Here is a 17,716-nt window from a genome sequence, read left to right as displayed (position 1 = left end):
TATGCAAGAAAAAGCTATAGGATTTCTTATCTAGGAGCTATACATAAAACCCCAAATCTCAGATATATTATTCCCTGAGCCTAGGTCACTGGACTGATTTTGGTTCTGCCCCTCACTGCACCAGCCCTCACTGCACGGCTGTGTGAAAGAAAGTAGAACCTAAGTCACAGGATCTACATCTGCCATGAAGTTCCTGCCCCACCAGCAAAGGAGAATATTAGAGGAGAACTTCAGCCTCCTTTTGAAATAGCCAGAGACCTCATACTCACTGGATATCCAAACATAGCGTTGAATTCTTTGTTGTTGGCTTGCAGATATCTGTCTTGTTCTAAAGGAGAGGAGAGAAATTATGAGAAGGATGCCCCTCTGCAGATTAGTATGGGATGCGGGCTGCTAGTGAAGGCTTCACTGGTTCCTCACACTTTCTCCCTGAGGATATCTGTCTACAAATGGGATCTTGTCTCTTTATTCAAAGAATCAAGAAATACAATATAAATGAAAATCCTCAAATGTTTAAGCTTTCTGCAGACAACAGGACATGTAATTTGAGTTCTCCACCATTAATGTTTTCGTAAATCCTACTCATGTCTCCACAGACAACAAGATGGCCTGCACCAACATAACTGCCAAACACAGAAATTCAGCCCTGGTAGGACAATTCCACTATCTTAATTTGCTTGACTGAACTGAAATCAATCAATCAATCAATCATTACTGAGCACCTACTGCACTGAAGCCAGTGTGCTGGATGCTGTGGGCGGCGGGGGAATAAGGAGATGAGTAAGGCAGAATATCTGACTTCAAGGGGCTTGCAGTTCAATGGCAGTAAGCCTGATAACTGTAACACATGACAAAACCGCCCCATTGAAACACATAGGTATTAGGAACTATCACACACAGTGAGCCCATTACTACATTATAAAAAGTCTTAAAAATATGTTACCAATAGATAACATATATCTATTACCCTGAATGAAATACTCCCATAGTCTCTCAGTTCTTCATTGGCTCAACAAACATTTATGGAATTCTCGACAGGTGTCAGGCCTGTGCTAGGTGTTGGGGCTACACTATCCCTGACTCTCTTGGGGCTTTTAATCACAGTGGGGAAGACAAACAAAAAAAATTTCAATCTAATGTAAGGGACGTGATACAGGCAAGAACAGGATGTTAGGAATTCACAGAGTCCAGAGAAGAGGGGATAGAGGTAATAAAGAAAAGTCAGATGAGAAAGCATTCCTGGAGAAGATGCTTGAATTGTTTGGATGACATGGTGTATGTAATTTCCAATTCTCTTGAGCCTGGACAGTACATACAGCAAGCAACCTGGAATTTGGTCTGAGGACTGACACTACTACTAAGCCCTTAATTATTCTAGAAATTCCTAGACTGTGTTTCCAAAGAATGTGTCTCCTCAGAGAATGGGTTCTGGCAACCCCTCTGCCTGCGAGTTACACTGAATGTCTATTTTGAAGCTCTTCCGGCACTCTAACATCTTCCTTGGCTCATGGCTCCCAAGACTAGAAAGAAATTTCCTTCCTTGATCCTCAAAGATTCTTACTCTAGGCTACCGACTCCCACTTGATCCTGAACTCACTTGCCTGAGCCCTCTAAGGGAAGTTTCTGGCTCCAGGTCCTAGAAACCCAAATTTGTAACTGCTCAGTTTTTTAAAAGATATAATTACATAGCATAAAATTTACCCTCTTAAAGTGTACAATTCAGTAATTACTAAATTCACAAGGCTATGCAACCATCACCACTGATTCAGACCATTTTTATCATCCCCAAAAGACAACCCATACTCAACTCCCCCCTTTCCCCATCCCAGACAAAACTAATCTATATTATACCTCTATGGATTTGCCTACTCTGGACATCTCATATAAATAGAATAATAGGTGGTCCATTGTAACTGGCTTGTTTCAAAGAGCATGATGTTTTTAAGGTTCATCCATGTTATAGCATGTATCAGTATTTTATTCTTCTTTGTGACTGAACAATATTCCACTATATGAATACGCCACATTTGTTTATCCATTGATCCACTGATGAACATTTGGGTTGTTTCCATCTTTTGACTATAATAAATAAGGCTGTTATGAACATTCATATACAAGTTTTTGTATGGACATGTTTTCATTTCTCTTGGGTATATAACTAGGAGAATTGCTGAGTCATATGACAATTCTATGTTTAACTTTATGCAAAACTGCCAAATGGTTTTTCACAGCAATTGATCTATTTTATATTCCCCCACAGTGTATGAGGGTTCTAATTTCTCCACAGCCTCATCAATAGTTGTTACTGCCTATGGTCTTTTTTAACTCTCACTAAGGAGAGAGAAAGAGAGACAGAGAGGGAGACATATATAGAGAGAGATTGGTTGCTTTCTGCATGTGGTGCGACTGGGGATCAAACCCACAACCTAGGTATGTGCCTGGACCAGGAATTGAACCCGCAACCTTTTGGTGTACGGGGCAATGCTCCAAGCAACTAAATCCCATGGCCAAGGCAGTGTATGTATTTTTTTAAAAACATATTTTATTGATTATGCTATTACAGCGTGTTTTTTTATCTTAATCATCTTAGTGGATGTGAAGTAGCATCTCACTGTGGTTTTGATTTGCATTTCCCTAATGATTAATGATGATGTTGAGTATCTTTTCATGTGCTTATTAAACATTTATATATTTTCCTTAGAGAAATATCTATTCAGATTCTTTGCTCATTTTAAAACTGGGTTAATTTTTTAAATAATTAAGTTAGAAGAGTTTTTTTATATATTCAGGATAGAAGTCACTTATTGCATATGAGATTTGGATACTTTCCCTCAGACTGGTTTTAACTGTCATTTTTTATAATGTACTAAATTCCACCATTGAATGTGATTCTGGGTTTTATTTTCCATTGTTCTAGCCATCTTTTAAGTTATGTAACCTTTAATACTGAATAGCAAATCTTCTTGGCTAATCTTACCTATTCTCTCTTCTACATAAATTTCAGAAGATGAACTTCGGAATCACTTTGTTCAGTTCCCTTGAGACTGAAGTTTTGATTAGAGAGGAAGACAAATAGAATTTAATCAGAGTCCTGGAGATGGAATAAAAGTGGGTTAGAGGAGGCAGAGCCACCTCCCATGGGTAAAACAGTCAGGTGTGGGAAACTACAATGCATTTACCAGGAGGCTAAACTCATAGACTTTTGAATGATAGCTAAGGAGAGTCAGTATTAAAACAAGGACCTTTATTGCTCCTCATGTAGTTTCTTCCATCCCTCCTCTAGTTGTCGGCAAAATTACTGAACATCATAAAGCCAGAACATGAGTACATTTCTTATGGAAGATATCTAAGGGTCTGAAGTCTGCACATAGGGCAGTACAAAAACAGAGAATTATGAGGAAGTTCAGGGATTTGTACAAATTGTGGGACAGGTGGAACTGAGATGTTTAGCTACTTTTATCCGAGGATTTGAGAGTATACAGATTTGGGTTACACAGATTAATTTGGATAGAGTTGATGTTTCTGCACTATTAGTTTCCCCTCCCCCCAGAGATACTATATCTCTGAGGGAGATGGAGAGAGCCTTGTTGGTATTCCCCTGTGAAGCCACTCCTGTGTGTACGACGATCGTGTCTGTAACCACCTTGTTAGCAACATGTAAACGGGTCTTCCCTGAATTAGGGTTACCACTCAGCTATGAAGCTTGTAGGTTGTTTTACTGCACTAGTGCATTTTGTTTTTGTTGTTTTCTTCTTGTGATTACTAGCATAACCTGAATAAAGATGGGGGAAATGGTAGGTCTGGATGGAAAAGATGAAGGGACTAAAGAAAAGAAAAAAGAAAGAAAGCTCATAGACACAGACAACTGTATGGTGATTACCAGAGGGAAATGGGGGTAGGAGGAGGTAGAAAAAGGTAAAGGGGGATAAAAGGTGATGGAAGAAGACTTGATTTGGGGTGGTGAACACACAATACAATATACAGATGATGTAGTGAAGAACTGTACACCTGAAACCTATATAATTTTATTAACTAATGTTATCCCAGTAAATTCAATAAAAAAATTAAAAACAAACAACAACAAAAAAAAGATGGGGGAAATTGAGATAGAACTGATAGGATATTCTGTGATAACTGTTTGACTAGTGGGTGGCTTACTTACAATATTGTGATATAAGAGCTTCTGCTAACCATTGTAGCTTAGGTTATCTAAAGCAGTGGAACATGTATGGCTCAGATAATTTAGCTGCAACTAGAATTCAGAGCTGCTGCATGGTCAATACCCTTGTGCAGGGACTTTCTCGGTGGCCCAGATAGCTGCTTCATTAGGGTAGAGCATGAGAGCAGTATTGGTGTTTATACTAGTATTGAGGTTACCCAATTTCCAAGTAGGCTAATTTTCTACTACATTTATACTCAATTTGCTCAGGCATTGGTGAACAAAATCAGTCTCTACCAAGCTATTTGCCCTTCCAACCATACCTTACAGACCTTTCCATTTATTCAAAAATATTACTTTATGCCTCTTTATAAAGTTCTAATATTTTTTACTGAACTTCACATTTCTTTTTTTAAAAATATTTTATTATTTGCTTTTAGAGAGAGGGGAAGGGAGGGAGAAATAGAGGGAAAGAAACATCAATGTGTGGTTGCCTCTCATGTGCCTTCTACTGGGGACCTGGCCCACAACCCAGGCATGTGCCCTGACTGGGAATCGAACCAGTGACCCTTTGCTTCACAGGCCCGTGCTCAATCCACTGAGCCACACCAGCCAGGGTGAATTTCACATTATTATTAGATTTAATCCTAGATATCACTGATTATTTTTTACTTTAGTAAAGATCTAACAGGTTTTCCCAGCAACTCATCTGGGTGCAGCAGACTAGTCTCTCTAAGCCCAACAATCCCAAGGAATACTGTTGGGAACTGCTCTGCCTGGTTTCAGTAATTGTAACTGCCTCCCTTGGCTAAGACTGAGTAAGCGACCTCCAGAATGTGAGCCACTAAGGAGACAAAGCTTGTCTCTGGTAGCAAATGCTGCCTCAGTTTACTCCCCTGCTCCCAAAGCATGGTTAGCTAGTCAGAGACAGGTAAGACTCCTCACAGAGAGGGGCAACCTAAGCCAGACACAATCACTTGGGAGGCCATCATGGAAAGACTGGGGGGTGGGGAGATGCGACAAAGAGGGAGCGATGGACCCTCGCCCCCCGCCCTCCCGGACTATTGTGACATAGCCTGAGTCCCCATTTCCATCTGGGAGAAGCGCTGCCTGGCTCTAATCCACTTAAGCCTAAAAAACCTATGAATGGGAAGGCGGAGCAACCCTGTGCTAGAAAGAGCAGGTCCCCCAGGTGATCAGGCCCAAGAAAGAATATGTAAAAATCCTGTGAAACCTGCTTTGTTTAGAATGCTCTCCTTTAAATGGTAAGGGTCCAAGCAAGAAGTTTCTTCCTCAAAGTTTTATGGCTCTTTAGCTATCTGACCCTGACTGAGAATAAGCCCTCATAGTTCTTTGAATGCTATCTATTGTTTGATCCTTACATGTATTCTTGTGCAAACGAACCCAATAAAAGCCCCTTGAGGAAGGGGCTCTTGGCCCTTCCCCTTTGAGGGATCAGCCACCTTTCTTCCCCAAGCAGATCATGTCTTGGTAGTGTTTACTTTCATCCCTGGTGGATGGGGGAACTTTGCAGGCAAAGTTTCCCCCACAGGACACATGGAGTCCAGGCTCTGCACAGCAACTGAATCCCTACCTCCCTCTTTAAGAGTAAAGTAAAGTAGGTAGATCCCAGAGTTTAGAGCTTGACTTGGTGGAAACAGGTGGAGACTCCAGAGTGGGGGTAGGGTTACCTTCACCCAGTTTTGGCTCCTTGATACCACAGCTGCCAAGAAAGAAGACAAAGGTAAGAGGAAAGTAGGATTTCCAGCAGTGGGGAAGAGAAATTGAGGGTTAGAAAGTCAGATTTCAGCCCTGGCTGGTGTAGCTCAGTGGATTGACCACGGGCCTGCGAACCACACAATCGTGGTTTGATTCCGAGTCAGGGCACATGCCTGGGTTGCAGGCCAGTTCCCAGCAGGGGACTCATGAGAGGCAACCACACATTGATATTTCTCTCCTTCTCTTCTTCCCTTCCCCTCTAAAAATAAATAAATAAAATCTTAAAAAAAGAAAGTCAGATTTCATAAGATGCCTCTAAAAAGGGAAAAGCAGGAATGATGGAAAAAATGGCCAGAAGTTCAGTTTGTACAATCTACAAGAACAAGAAGCTGAAAGTCTGAGAGAAAGAAGACAAACTTAAAGAAAAAAAGTACTCAGTAAGGTTTGAGGTAATAAAGGCAGGAAGAATGTTTTCAGATTGGATAATATAAGATTAATTCAAGACTTCTTAGGACTTGTGAATACTGTTGAGAAAAGACTGGGATGACTGTCTACTACTTGTTATTCAAAGCTTATTCTTGTTTGGCTGGAACAGAGCAACAACATGTGAATTATGAAACAGTTATTACAATGTGATGATAGAAGATCAGAAATCAGCTTAGACAAAGAGTCCAGAAGACGGTCTAATTGAAGAGGTCCTGGGTATGGAATTCAAGAGGACAAACGCCTAGCTCTATCCTCTGGTGACACAGAAAACATATCTTGCACCAGGAACTGAGCCTATTCAGCAAAGGTCTGGCTTCACAAAGATCTGTGTTGGGAGCTGGACTAGGGAGATAAAATCATTGAACTGAAAGGACCAGACATGTTGGTGAAACAAGGAACTTGGTACTATGAAATGTGAAGAGGGCTTAGAGTTTAAAACTATGGTCGGTCCCACAGTGGTTAAGAAACTGGGCAATCTAGTCAGGCTGCCAAGGTTCTAACCTTGGCCCTCCACATGCCAGTTGTACAGCCTTGAGGAAGTTACTTAATCTCTCTGAGTCTCATTTTCCTCATCTGTAAAATGGAAAGGATAATAATACTTACTATAAGGTTACTGTGAAGATTAATAAATTAAGGCATGCAAAGCATTCTAGAACAGTTCCTGGTGTACTAGAATTGCTCAGAAAGCCTCCGCTGCTATAGACTGGGCTCTGTGACTAAAGCGTCACCTGGCTTAGGGCAAGTTACTTTCCCTTTCTGGGTTTTAGTTTCCTCATGTGTAAAATGGGGCAATAAAATCTACCTTGTATGCTAATGTGAGGGTTAAATAAGACAGTAATTTTAAAGTGCCTACATAATTCCTGACACATCAAAAGCGCTCATTAAGTGATATATTTTTGTCCTTTTCCTTACTCTATGTCAAGGAGATTCCATAAGCATTATTGGTACAGTTGCCTGTGCCGAAAATAGATTTTGAATTTTCAGCTGATCCAGCCCGTAGAGAAGGAAGGGTACAAAAGCTATTGTCTAGTAAGGGGAATGCTGCTCAACCCCTCGGTGGAATGATGGTAGGAATGTCCAAACAGGAGAAGCCTCTGTCTAAGGATATCCTTAGAGCTCTGATTCAAATGCCAGGGTGAAAAACCTAGCTCTTATGCAATCTTGATGTAATTCAACCTCAGGTTTTGGGGGGTTAAAGCTATAGAAGATAGAAGATTAGCTTAGACCAGACAAGAAACTAAAAAGGAAAATAAACTCTGGAAGAGGAAACTAGACAAAGTGGTGCACCAAAAGATAAGTAACCAGGAAAAGAAGGAGGGAGAGAGAAAAAGAAGGGAGGCCAGCTAGTCAGGTAGAAGTCAGCCTTAGAGGTTCTGAGCAAGTATCTCTTTGCTCAAAGAGAGAAAACCATCACAAATGGGATTTTCCAGATAAAGAAACAAGAGCAGTGAGATGATCTTCAGGACTGCAAGTCTCTAGCTGATTAGCCAAGCTCCCCTTTTCTTTTGCTACCAGACACCCAACTCAGCTAAGCCCAGATGCTGGTGACAGAAACTCAGCAATGACCCTTACTGACATTCTAGAGCAATAGGCCCAGGAGATTTTGCCAAAGTCACCTAATGCATGTGACTGAAATGTCTCCATCTCTAAAATTAAGTGAGAATAGCTGCCAGGGGAAGGATAATTGGCCAATATCTGGAATTTTTGGTCAGGTTAACTAGAGTCAATGTACCTTAGTAATACTGGAATTTTTTAGATCCCATGTGATCACAATTTTTCTATAGTAGTCAAATAGCACACTAAAACATTATAGCTTATCAGTAGATTAAGCTAACCATATGGCTTCCAGTCTTGGGTATACTCAGAAAATTTACTTTTTTATCTCTCCAGATTGCATCTCTAAAATATCTATAGGATAGATGCAAGATGGTATTTCCATCTAAAGAGTGGTAAGAAAAGCTAAATGACATAGCCCAGGGTCATCACAGGAAGGGCCAGGGGTATGATCCCACAGGAGGGGCTGTAACTAATTTGTTTTCTCAGCACCACTTCACTACATGTTCCTAGTTCAGTCAGGCCATCCGCTGCTATGTCTCATGGTTTACACTCAGCTTACTTATCACATCGTCTGTCGACACTAAACAAAGAGCTCCTTAAAGGTAGGGGCCATGCCTTCTTTTTCTTTTCTTTAAATATCTGTACTGCATTGCTAGCTCAGTATTAGCCTCTGGGTTTAATAAAGATTTGTTGAATGAACAAACACATACCTGAATAGATGCTTAGAAACATGCTCTGTTAAGTGTGTTCACATTTCTGTACAATACCTCCAATGGAGAATAATCACCTCCTTGTGGGAATGCCTACAGAATCACAGTAGGGCTGGGCTGAAAGAGAAACCCCAGCGAAGACGAATTCTTTGTTGCTCTTTCCATGCTAAGCTGCACACACGGGAGGATAATCAGCATAGCTGAAGAGGGTGGGGAGAGTGCAGCATCAAAGAGAGCCTGGAGAGGAAGCTCACTAAAGTCCTGAATGCCATGAAAAGTCCAGTTCTCGATGAACTATAGCTCTCCTGTTACCTCTGCTTCTGATCATCTGCTAAAGCTTCACTAATTCTGTCTGAGGTCAGCAGAAACAACAGTAGAATTACTCAAAGAACAAGACACTAAAGAAAATGAAATAATAATAAAAGTAAACACACACACCACCACGACCACCACCAAACCCTAATTTATCAACAGGGTACCACAGAAGTTTGGTTTGGCTGGCACAGTTTGGGAAGTGCTCAGCACCAAAGGCCCACCCTCTGTTCCTCTCGGAGACCTTTGGTTTTGGTTTCTCCCCTTTCCTCTCCAAGGGAGAAGCTGACAGGAGCATAATTCATATTACGTCAGGCAGATGGAAGTTGGAGGTGGTACTTTGCCATCCTGACCTCACTTGGAATGTGGAAACAATTATTTTTTTATTGGTATGGTAAAGGTAAAATCAGACATGTTTGATTAAACTGCAAGACATCAGTTTCAGTGCTTCTCAGTCATAAAAGCTTCCTTGGGACAGGAGATGAGAGGTTGGGAAAGTTACATTAAAGCTTATCAGTTAGTAACAACAAAATGTCTTCACACAAAGTTGGTTCTAAAAGTAAACTCTGGCGATGCTAAAGAAGCAATTAAACTCTAAGAGATTCAAAGCTCAATTCCCTTTGTGTAGGGTTGCCAGATTTAGAAAATAAGAATATAAAATCAAAGTATGCCCCAAATATTACATGGGGCATATACTTTATAGAATAAAACAGATATCTCAAATAAAGTATTTAGTTTGTTTCTAGAATGCTGTTTCTTTAGAAAATTTAAAGCAACAATTGAACTAACTTATAGGGACTTTTCCTGACCTCAGTAACAGAGGCAGGGTTGCCAAATAAAATATATGATTCCCAGTTAAATTTGAATTTCAGTGAACAATGAATAATTTTTAGTATAAGCATGTCCCATGTTATATTGGGACATACTTTGATTATGTGTGTGTGATATATATGTATTACACACATATATGTATATAGTATCTATTTATTATATACATGTATTATGTGTGTAATGTGTGTGTGATATATTTATACATGTATACACATATAGTATGTATATAAAAATCAAAGTATAAAATGAAATATGTATATATATTTAGATAGGTAGTACTTGTTCAAGTACAATTGTCTCCATTTTCCCCCCACCACTAACCCCACCCCACCCCTCCCTGCCCCCTATCCTCAATCCTTGCCCCCTTTGGCTTTGTCCATGTGTCACCTATACATGTTCCTTGACACCCTTTCCCCTTTTTTTCCCTGTTTCCCCCTCACCTCCCTTCTGGCCACCATCAGTTTGCTCTTTATTTCAATGTCTCTGGTTGTACTTTGTTTGATTGTTTATTCTGTTGATTAGGTTCTACTTATAGGTGAGAGCATATGGTATTTATTTGCTATGGTGTCACAACTTAAATATAAATTATATTTATAAATGCAACTTATATTTAAGTTGTGACACCATAAATGTCTTAGAGGAGAACATAAAATCTCAGATATTCCATGTAGCGATATTTTCACCAGTATGTCCCCTAGAGCAAGGAACATAAAGGAAAGAATAAACAAATGGGACTTCATCAAAATAAAAAGCTTCTGAACAGTAAAAGAAAACATCAGCAAAGTGAAAAGAAAAGGAACTTCATGGTAAAATATATTTGCAAGTGATACCTTGGACAAGGGTTTGGTCTCCAAAATATATCAAGAACTCATATGATTCCACTACAGAAAGTCAAAAGGTCCAATTAAAAAATGAGCAAAGGATCTGAACAGGCACTTCTCCAAGGAGGACATACAGAGGGCCTAGAGACATATGAAAGGATGCTTGGCATCACTAGCCATCAGAGAGATGCAAAATAATACCACAATGAGATACTATATCACACCAGTCAGAATGGCCATCATAAACAAATCAACAATCAACAAGTGCTGGCAAGGCTGTAGAGGAAAGAAAACCCTAGTATACCGTTGGTGGGATTGCAGACTGGTGCAGCCACTGTGGAAAACAGTATGGAATTTCCTCAGAAAACTCAAAATGGAACTGCCTTTTGACCCAGAAACTCCACTGCTGGGATTATACCCTAAGAATCATGAAACACCAATTCAATAGAACCTATGCACCCCAGTGTTCATAGCACCACAATTTACAATAGCCAAGTGCTGGAAGCAACCTAAATGCCCATCAGTAAATCAATGGATCAAAAAGCTGTGGTATATTTACACAATGGAATACTATGCAGCAGAAAGAAAGAAGGAGCTCCTACCCTTCATGACAGCATGGATGGAACTGGAGAGCATTATGCTAAGCAAAATATGCCAGGCGGTGAAAGACAAATACCATATGATCTCACCTTTAAGTGGAACCTAATCAACAAAACAAACAAGTAAGCAAAATATAAGCAGACACATTGAAATTAAGAACAATCTGACAGTAACCAGAGGGGAGGTGGGAGAGGATAACAGGGAGAAGGAGGGAAAGGGTTTTTAGGAACAACTATAAAGGACACACGGACAAAACCAAGCAAGGGTGGGAAGCAGGGGAGGGAGGTGGGTATGGCTGGGGTGGAGGGTAAATGCAGACAACTATACTTGAACAACCATAAAATAATTTTTACAAAGGGCAAAAATTTTATGGCATGTAAATTATACCTCAGTAAGGCTATTATTTTTTTAAAAACTAGACACCAAGCACTACAGGAATTTAAGAAAGAAAGATAATGGTAAGGGTTTGGGAGCTGGTGGCTAAAAGTGTTGGGAGAAGTCCTCATGGAGGACTTGCACTAAACCTAAAAGACAAATATATGAGGTCTGTCCGGAAAATGTCCAGCCACTGTCAACATAATGAGAACTGTTTGCAGGGCATTGATGATGTAACTTGGAAGCCAAGGAGAGTGGACTGGAATGGGTATGTGCATACAATGATGACTTCACTGTACTAGTCAGTGATGCTGTTGAGTGTGCATGTATACTGTGTGGTTGTCACACTCAAAATGACTGAGCCAGTACAGCAACAAATCTGCATCAAATTTTGTGTTAAGCTTGAACATTCCTCCAGGAGAACTATTAGGATAATTCAGGAAGTCACAGCTATGGGGGACTGGTGAATGGCAGCTTTATCACAACAACAAACCCACTCGCACATCACATCTCAAGCAGAGTTTTTTTTGGTGAAACATCAAATCACCTAGATGACTCAGCCCCCATATAGCCCAGATTTGGTGCCCTACAACCTCTGGCTTTTCCCAAAACTAAAATCACCTTTGAAAGAGAAGAGATTTCAGACCATTGATGAGATTCAGGAACTATGACAGGGCAGCTAATGGTAACTGGAACTGTGTGAAATCCCAAGGCGCATACTTTGAAGAGGACTGAGGTGTCATTGTCCTATGTACAATGTTTATTGTATCTTGTATCTTCTTCAATAAATGTCTCTATTTTTCCTATTACATGGCTGGATACCTTCTGGACAGACCCTGTAGATTCATTATAGAAGGAGAAAGGTATCCAGGCAGGAAGAAGAACTTAATGAAAGGTTTGGCACTGAGATTAGATATATTATATAATCATATACTGCATAAGAAGAGCCTAATGGAGGCCTTTAATGTTAGGCTAATGACCTTCAATTTTATCTAGTAGCTGAGAAGGAATCCCAAAAAGATTTTAGCAGGAAAAAAGTGATAAAACTGGAATTTCAGAAAGATTAATATCTTTCTGCACAGATTACAGACATAAAGACAACCTAAAAGATTGCTGCAAGAGTCAACACTTCAAGTGATGAGAGCCTGAACTTAGAAAGTGATGAAAAAATAGAGAGGAGCCCTGGCTGGTGTAGCTCAGTGGATTGAGCACGGGCCTGTGAAGCAAAGGGTCACTGGTTTGATTCCCAGTCAGGGCACATGCCTGGGTTGTGGGCCAGGTCCCCAGTGGGGGACACATGAGAGGCAACCACACATTGATGTTTCTTTCCCACTCTTTCTCCTTCCGGTCCCTCTCTCTAAAAATAAATAAATAAATAATATATTTTTAAAAAATAGAGAGGAGAGAGGATAGTTAAATGAGATGCTGGAAACAGTCAATATTCACTCTGTGGACCATAAGTTTTCCAACCAGAACAGGCTGATGACCTAGAAAAGGGCAGAAGTAACTGCCAATTACTGGGTTTGCTACTGTTATTTTGTTGACTCATGTGGGGGCAACTTTGCCCGCAAGTCCCCCCCCCGTCAGCCGCAGATGAAAGTAACTCTACCAAGACATGATCTGCTTGGGGAGGAGAGGTGGCCAGTTGCTCAGAGGAAAAAGGCCAGGAGCCCCTTCCTTCAGGGACTTCTATTGGCTTGTAATACACAGGAATACAGGGCAGCAAGGATCAAACAGTAGATAACATTTCAAAGAAATCTGAGGGCTTAGTCTGAGTCAGTGTTTGTTAGGAAAGGGGGTTGCAGAAACTTTGGGAGACATACTCACTTCTTGCTCGGACCCTTAACATATGTATGAAAGCACTCTTAGCAAAGCAGGCTTCACAGGACTTTTAGGAACTCTTTCTTATGCCTGATCACCCCGGATCCTGCTCTAGTCGGGCAAGGGGCTGCACCACCTCCCCCATCACAGGTTTTCAGGCTTAAGTAGATTAGAGCCAGGCAGCGCTTCTCCCAGATGGAAATGGGGACTCGGGCTATGTCACAATAGTCCGGGAGGGGGCAGGAGGCGAGGGTCCATCGCTCCCTCTTTGTCGCATCTCCCCACCCCCCAGTCTTTCCATGATGGCCTCCCAAGTGATTGTGTCTGGCTTAGGTTGCCCCTCTCTGTGAGGAGTCTTACCTGTCTCTGACTAGCCAACCATGCTTTGGGAGCAGGGGAGTAAACTGAGGCAGCATTTGCTACCAGAGACAAGCTTTGTCTCCTAAGTGGCTCCCATTCCAGAGGTCACTCACTTATTCTTAGCCATAGGAGGCAGTTACAACTCCTGAAATCCGGCAGAGCAGTTCCCAACAGACTCACACCAATAGGTTGATATTTTGGATAAACCAGCATTAATTGCTCACTGCTCAAAACAGCACAAGCAACAACTCTGCTGCAGTAGGTAGGCCTAGCACACTTGAAGGGATTTAGGCCAGGAAAACTGGTTTCAAGTACTGAATTTTGCCACGTCTAATGCGCTCCTGTGCATAATGGGCATCCACACTTCTGTGCACATTATACATGGGATTATTATACCATTATTATGCCCATGATATGGTAATCGTTGTACCCATGTATAATGCGCATCCTTATTTTTCCCTTAAAAATTTGGGCAAAAAGGTGCACATTATACATGGCAAAATACGGTATTTTTTATTGGTAAAACTTTTGACTTTTGAGATGATTCATACTTATAAATATTCATGTTCTTAATACTCTTCCTGAACAAAAGCATCGAGCTCTCATAGATATTTTTGACACAAATATTTACCTAGTGTTTACCCTGTGCCAGATACCCTGTGCCCTAAATGCTTTACAAGTATTACCACATTCAATCCTTGCATCGTCCTTATGAGGCAGCACTGCTACTGGCCTCATTTTATAGATGAGAAACTGCAGCAGAGAGAAATTAAGAGATGTACCCAGGATAACAGAGGACGTGGTGGAGCTAGGATTCAAACCATGATAGTACAGCTTCAGAATCCATGTTCTTAACTACTATGCCTGACACACAATCTTTCTTTCTTTTATTTTAATCCTCACCTGAGGATACATACACTGAATTTAGGGAGAGAGGAAGGGAGAGAGAGGGAGAAAGACAGAGAAACAGAAGCATCGATGTGAGAGAGATATCAATCGGTTGTTCCCCCATATGCCTCCCGACTTGGGATAAACCCGTAACCCCCTGGTACACAGGATAACACCCCAACCAACTGAGCCACCCAGCCAGGGCTCCCATGTGATCTTTCTTCATAGCACTATTGTCGTTATAATTTGATATTTCTCTGTGCTAGTATTTACTGTGTTGTTACTTAAAGGCTATCCCTCACTAAACTATGATCTCCATAAGAGCAGGAATTCTGTCTAGTTTTTGTTGTCACTGTATTGCCAGCATGCAGCACCATCACCAGAATTCATTTCATGATCAATAAGTATTTGCATAATAAACAAATTAGTCTTTCTTGATGATTATTGCATTCTTCATTTGCCTTGAACTATCTACTCCCTAAAGTATTCTGCTCTTCATATATTATTCTGTTCATAAGAACATGCAGGAAAAATTGGTCAGTTAGTTTATCTTCATCAGCCCTCTCTCCTTCAGTAGTTATGAGTACAAGAAAGAACTCCCAGGTTTTCCCTTGGTTGGGAGTTCACTGGCTTTCTCTTCTTGGAACTAGGACCTGTACCCTTGGAGTGAGCAGATTTCTTTCTGGAGCTAGGGTCTGTGCCCTGAGGGTGGCCTCCCTCCAGGAATCAGACAACTGCACAGAAAGTGAAGAAGGTACAGTGTAGCCTTAAATCAATGACCTAATTTTATTCTCTGCATTTTATCCACTCCTGAAAAGAAAGCTGAAATATAGAACTACATTCTGGCTTGTTTTTCAAAATTTATGTCACAACATTTTATTTCATGCCATACAGTTTTATTCTGAAAGCTGCCTTAGATGTGATTACCCTAGTTCCCTTCAGTACTTTGATTTACCAAGGGAAAGCATTGAAGTAGCATGAAAATAGTCCCCAGCACCACGGCCAGATCCATTTGCTCAGGCCACAAAAAGGCTGCAAAGGATAACCTTATCTGCCTTGACAACTTCTCTTCACACAGACCACTTCTTTTTAGCAGGGGGTGGTTGTAAAGGATGGGAGAGAAAAAGGAACACACGCTTTCCCAGTGAACTTCTAAATAAAAGTATAAAAGTTGAGAGATTGTAACTACTCCAATTAGAATTCTCAGATGACACAATGGTAGGGCTTATACTAGTAAGTACAAAGTATGAGTATTTACTTCTGCCAAGTGTATCTCCTTTCCTGGTCAGTTTGGTAGATTGACAGCTTGATTGGTACGCCAGCCAGTCTGTTTATCAGTCTCAGTCTCTGTCTCTGTCTCTGTCTCTCTCTCTCTCTCTCATACACACACACCCTCTCAGAGGCAATCACAATGGCGTACAGACTTAGATGTCTCTTACTGAGTTCACCTACCTGTAATTTGTGTTTCCTGACTCTGGCTTTTCGACATAGACATTGCAGAGTAGTACCAAGTATAATTTGATAGAATTTCTGTAAAGACAATAAAATGATTCAGTATGAGAATTTCTCACATCACCATCTCACTTAAATATGTTCTTAAGAAACTTGGAACTTAATCTCTGAAATTGGAAATAATTGACTCTAACATCTATATGCTAAATTTTAGAATTCATTTCATATGTCCTCAAAATAAAGCTTTCAAAGCTTGGGAAACGGATTCTAATTCCTGGCAACCAAGTCCATACTGATAACTACACCTCTCAGAAAAGCTACCTGAAACTTGGAAACAGGTAAAAGAAATTATTGGGTGATCTTTTAGTGCAGTTCTGGGCTTATACCTCCTCTTATAATTGTGCCTTGATTGCTGTTGGCAGTCAGTGGGATGGATTTACCCAGGTCAGTCAGCTGCAACCTCCATCCACCAACCTCTGCCCACAGTGGAGGGTCAGCTGTGCAAGGGCAGGGTGGTGGTGCTCCCACGTGGTTGTAGCTGTCCATGGGGTGTACAGGCTCTGGGGTTTCCTGGGTGGTGCAGGCCAAGGTCCGCCCCAACCTGTGTTCTGCCCAAGGCAACCCTGCCTGAGCTATAAAGCAATCTGAAATAGCTGTTCCTTGCACTGGGCTTGAAGATTCCCAGGAGAAGCCAAGCTCTGAACCTGGGCTGGCTGCTGCTAGTGCCCACCCTGGAGCCACTTAGCAAGAGGTACAGGGGCTGGGGTCTCACTGAGGCTGGCTGTTGCCTGTTTGAGAGCATTTAGGAAGCTGTGAAGTATAAGCCAAGACCAAGCCATTTATATGGAAAAGCCACTTTTAACATCTTGGGTGGGCTGCTAATTTGGTGGGGTAGAGTCTCAGGGGATCTCCAGGGCAGGGCCATTGGTGTTAGCCAGGGTGATGGAGTCTAAGATATGGCACCTGCCTGGTGGCTCTGTGGCTCTGTGGCTCTGTGGGGGGCAGGGTTCAGAAAAGGGACAATGAGTTCCGCCTGTCTTTCTGTCTGGGAGAAAGCTGACCCCTGGCTCTCACCTTGATGCCAGACACTTCATTTTCTCCTCATATGGCACTGGTACCTTTCAAGCTACTAACTCAGTGGTAGAGCTCAAATGGAGTGAGTCTGAGTAAGTCCATGTGTGGGTTCTTTAAGAGGAACTGCTTGGGACTCTACAAGTTTCTTCCGCTGACTCAATCCCCACTGTTTTTTTGCAGCCAGAAGTTAGGGGGACTTACTTTCTTGGCACTGGAAGCCGGGGGCGGAGGCGGGGGGGACGGTTAGTGTGGGCTGGGACTCCTTGCTCCTGAGATAGCTCTGCTGAATTTTTATCCAACACATATGCGTGTGGGACTGGACCACTCTGCATCTCCATGTCTCTTACCCATCTGGATGGATGTGGTTTCTTTAATCCCATAGTTGTCAGACTTACATTTGGCTGGATTTCTGACAGTTCTGAGTGATGGTTGTGCTATAGTTTAGTTGGAATTTTGATTCCTGTTTGTGCCAGGAGGCGAGCCATGTTTACCTACACCTCTATCCTGACCAGACAAGTACACCTACTTAGTTCATTAATTTCTTTCATGTC

At 41.4% G+C, this 17,716-nt stretch overlaps 1 protein-coding gene across 5 annotated transcripts in view; it reads right to left on the bottom strand.

Moving 5' to 3' along the window:
• LOC118979763 (phospholipid-transporting ATPase FetA-like) overlaps nucleotides 1–17,716 on the bottom strand; it is a 104,325-nt gene that overhangs the window by 63,669 nt on the left and 22,940 nt on the right. For 4 of the 5 annotated variants that reach the window (XM_037035996.1, XM_037035992.1, XM_037035995.1 and 1 more), the window contains 2 exons: nucleotides 16,092–16,169; nucleotides 270–328 (listed from right to left, as the gene is read on the bottom strand). In XM_037035996.1, coding sequence (XP_036891891.1) covers nucleotides 270–328; nucleotides 16,092–16,134 — 102 coding nt within the window. In that variant the 5' untranslated portion in view covers nucleotides 16,135–16,169. The remainder of the gene's footprint in view (nucleotides 1–269; nucleotides 329–16,091; nucleotides 16,170–17,716) is intronic. The other variant, XM_037035994.1, reaches the window with a different exon arrangement.

The sequence above is a fragment of the Sturnira hondurensis genome, unplaced genomic scaffold (genome assembly GCF_014824575.4).
Source record: "Sturnira hondurensis isolate 20B ecotype Veracruz unplaced genomic scaffold, ASM1482457v3 Scaffold0022566, whole genome shotgun sequence".
NCBI lineage: Eukaryota > Metazoa > Chordata > Mammalia > Chiroptera > Phyllostomidae > Sturnira > Sturnira hondurensis.
Note: the sequence above shows the minus strand (reverse complement) of the source record. Positions and strands in the feature narration are given on the sequence as shown.